The sequence below is a fragment of the Gracilinanus agilis genome, chromosome 3 (assembly GCF_016433145.1).
Source record: "Gracilinanus agilis isolate LMUSP501 chromosome 3, AgileGrace, whole genome shotgun sequence".
Classification (NCBI taxonomy): Eukaryota; Metazoa; Chordata; class Mammalia; order Didelphimorphia; family Didelphidae; genus Gracilinanus; species Gracilinanus agilis.
This window is the reverse complement of record NC_058132.1, coordinates 17,567,285-17,570,140: the sequence shown is the minus strand read 5'-3', so window position 1 is coordinate 17,570,140 and position 2,856 is coordinate 17,567,285. Positions and strand designations below refer to the sequence as shown.

At 59.7% G+C, this 2,856-nt stretch overlaps 1 protein-coding gene across 1 annotated transcript; it reads left to right on the top strand.

The window, feature by feature from the left end:
• The first annotated feature begins 1,413 nt into the window (after nucleotides 1–1,413).
• CNFN (cornifelin) lies at nucleotides 1,414–2,356 on the top strand. Its single transcript, XM_044671060.1, has 3 exons — nucleotides 1,414–1,524; nucleotides 2,015–2,151; nucleotides 2,267–2,356. The coding sequence occupies exons 1-3, from the start codon at nucleotides 1,416–1,418 to the stop codon at nucleotides 2,354–2,356; spliced, it is 336 nt and encodes a 111-aa protein (XP_044526995.1). The 5' UTR covers nucleotides 1,414–1,415.
• Nucleotides 2,357–2,856: the final 500 nt, after the last annotated feature.

Below are 2,856 nucleotides of genomic sequence, written 5' to 3'. Positions count from 1 at the left end.
TTGTCCCTCTCTTCTCTCTCTTTCTCTCTCCCCCTCCCTCCCTCCCTTCCCCCCTCTCTCCCTCCCTCCTTGTCTCTCTCTCTGTCTCTCTCTCTCTCTCTGTCTCTCTCTCCCTCCTTGTCTCTCTCTTCTCTCTCTCTCTCCCCTTCCCTCCCTCCCTCCCCCCCCCTCCCCTATTTCTGGCAGTCTCTCTCTCAGAGCGTTACTGTGGCTCCTTTCTGGTTTCCCTCTCAGAGGGTGTGTCTGCTCCTCTGCCTAGAAGTCTTCGTGGACGTCTCCACGTCTCCAGAGGGGCCCTGGGGTGGGCCAAGGTTCTCAGTCTCTCGTTATACGGGGTCTCCCTCTCAGGATTCCCGCAGCTCCGTCCACTGGGCATCTCCAAGGCTCTGCGCTTTTGTCTCCCTGGCGCAGCCTTCTTGGCTAGGCTGTGGCTCGGGCTGGACTGGGGGTTGTCTCCGACTCTTTGTTGCTAGTCTCTCCTTATCTGGGTGTCTCCCCTCAATGGGGTCTCAGTCTTGAAGAAGAGGAAATGGGGGCCGGAGCTCCTCGGAACTCTGGTGGCTGAATGTTGGTACCAAGAACTTCACTGGTTAAAGGGGAAGAGATGAGGGCGGCTCTCACCCAGCCTCTTTCTCCCTCCCCAGAGCCCCTTTGGCCTGCCGGTATCTATCCCTTTACCCCAAAGCCCCTACCCCCACCCTATCTAGTCTCCAGCTGACCTCGGACCCGGCACCTTGGCGTCTTCTCTACGTCTTGGCACGCACCATCTCCGCAGGGATGCAGTTTGAAATGCACGACAACGTGAAGGGCAAAGGTGCGCTCGACTGAGAGGTCCTTCCCCTCGCCTGCACCCCCTCCCCTCCCTCTCCCCGGGGTCGCGCGGACATGGCCAAGAAGCTCCCAGATGTGCACGAGAACCGCCCGCTCATCCCTCCTCCCAGATGTGCAAGACGCCCCCCTGACCCCAGATGTGCAAGACAAGAGCCCGATTTCCCCCAGTTCCCATCCTGACTACCAGGAGGGAGAGTTTCCCTGGAACCCACCGGCAGGGGATGTCATCAGAGATCCTCCCCCAGATGTGCAGGAGGCACCGCTACCCAGATGTGCAGAGGACCCACGCTCCCTAGCTACAGAAAGCCAGAACCTGGGAGGGGGAGGGAGACCCCCAGTGCACCAAAGAAACCCCAGCCCCCACCCAGATGTGGCTCCAATTGCAGAGGTGGAACCCCCTCCCAGAGGAGGGCGGTGGCTGCAGTGGGACTCCTCAGAGCCCCTCCCCTTCTCTCCCACTCCAGGACAAGCTGCCCAGAAGTGCCGGGGAGGGAGAGGGGAGCGGTGGGGAGAGGAGGTGGGGAGGAGCCCAGACCCGGAAGCGTGGTGGTCTAACCTCGTCTCTAACTTTGCCCTCCCCAGCCATGTCCTACCCTGTGACCAGCCAGCCCCAAACCCAGAGCACCTGCTACCAGACTCAGCAAAGCGACTGGCACACAGAACTCACGGACTGCTGCAGTGATATGCCCGTGTGTGAGTGTGCCCGGCCCTTCCCCGGCATCCTCAGCACCCAGAACCCAGACATTCAAAGCAGCGGAGAGCTAGCTGCCAAGTCAGAGGCTGACCAAGCAACCCTTAGAACAGGGAATGGCAGAGCTGGGAGGGGCCTTAGAACAGAAAATGGGGTCCGAATAGAGGATTTTACAACTTTTAGAGTACCAAAGATGGGAGGGACTTTGAACCTAGAACACGGAATGTCAGAGATTAGGAGGGAGGAGGGAGAAAGGAAGAGACAGAGTGGGGGAGAGGGGAGGGAGAGAGAAACAGAGACAGAGAGACAGAGACAGAGAGAAACAGATAGACAGAGACAGAGAGACAGAGACACAGAGACGGAGACACAGAGACACAGAGACAGACAGAGAGAGACACAGAGAGACACAGAGAGACAGAGGTAGAGACAGACAGACAGAAAGCTCCTCCCTGCTTGGGGGTCTCCCTGACCTCTCCCTCTCCTATCCTGCAGGTTTGTGCGGCACCTTCGCCCCCTTGTGCCTGGCCTGCCGCATCGCTGATGATTTTGGGGAGTGCTGCTGTGCGCCCTACCTGCCTGGTGGTCTCCACTCCCTCCGTACGGGCATGAGAGAGCGCTACCGCATCTTGGTAAGGAGGCTTGGAGGTTCCAGGGAGGGAGGAGGGGGAAGAGGTGCCGGTCGCTAAGATACCTGGGGCCCCAGATCCTCAATCCCCGCCTAACCTCTCTACCTCTCCCCACCAGGGCTCCGTCGGAAACGACTGGGCAGCGCTCACCTTCTGCCTGCCTTGCGCGCTCTGCCAGATGGCTCGGGAGTTGAAAATCAGACAGTGAGGACCCGCCCCAGCCCCGCCCAATCGGTCCTCCTTACTCCCCACTCCCTCCTCCCCCTCCCCCCAATAAAATCGGAAACCCAAAGCCTTGTCCGAGTCGTCTGGGAAGCGGGAGGGGGCTAGGACTTGGAAGCGCTGCGCCATAGCTCGCTAAGTCGGGCAGACACCCGCCGTTCTGGTCCCGGCTGTCAAGGCTGGGCTACCCCATCTGGAGCAGATGCCTGCCCTTCTCTGGGTCGCAGCTTCCCCTCCAAGCCCCATTACCGCGCGGGGCGTGGGGGGGGGGGGGAATGCTGAACCTGGAAAACAGAACTCAGAACCCGAGTACAAGCCTCGCCTTGTCTCCACTCCATAACCAGCAAGCAGCGTGGCCTTTGCTTGAAGACCCCCAGAGAGGGGTCAGTGCATTGCCAGTTCCGCTGGAGAAAGCTCTAGTGACCTGCATTTTTGTTTTCTGCCCTTTGTGACCAACTTGCCCTGCAAATAGTGAAAGGCAGCTTC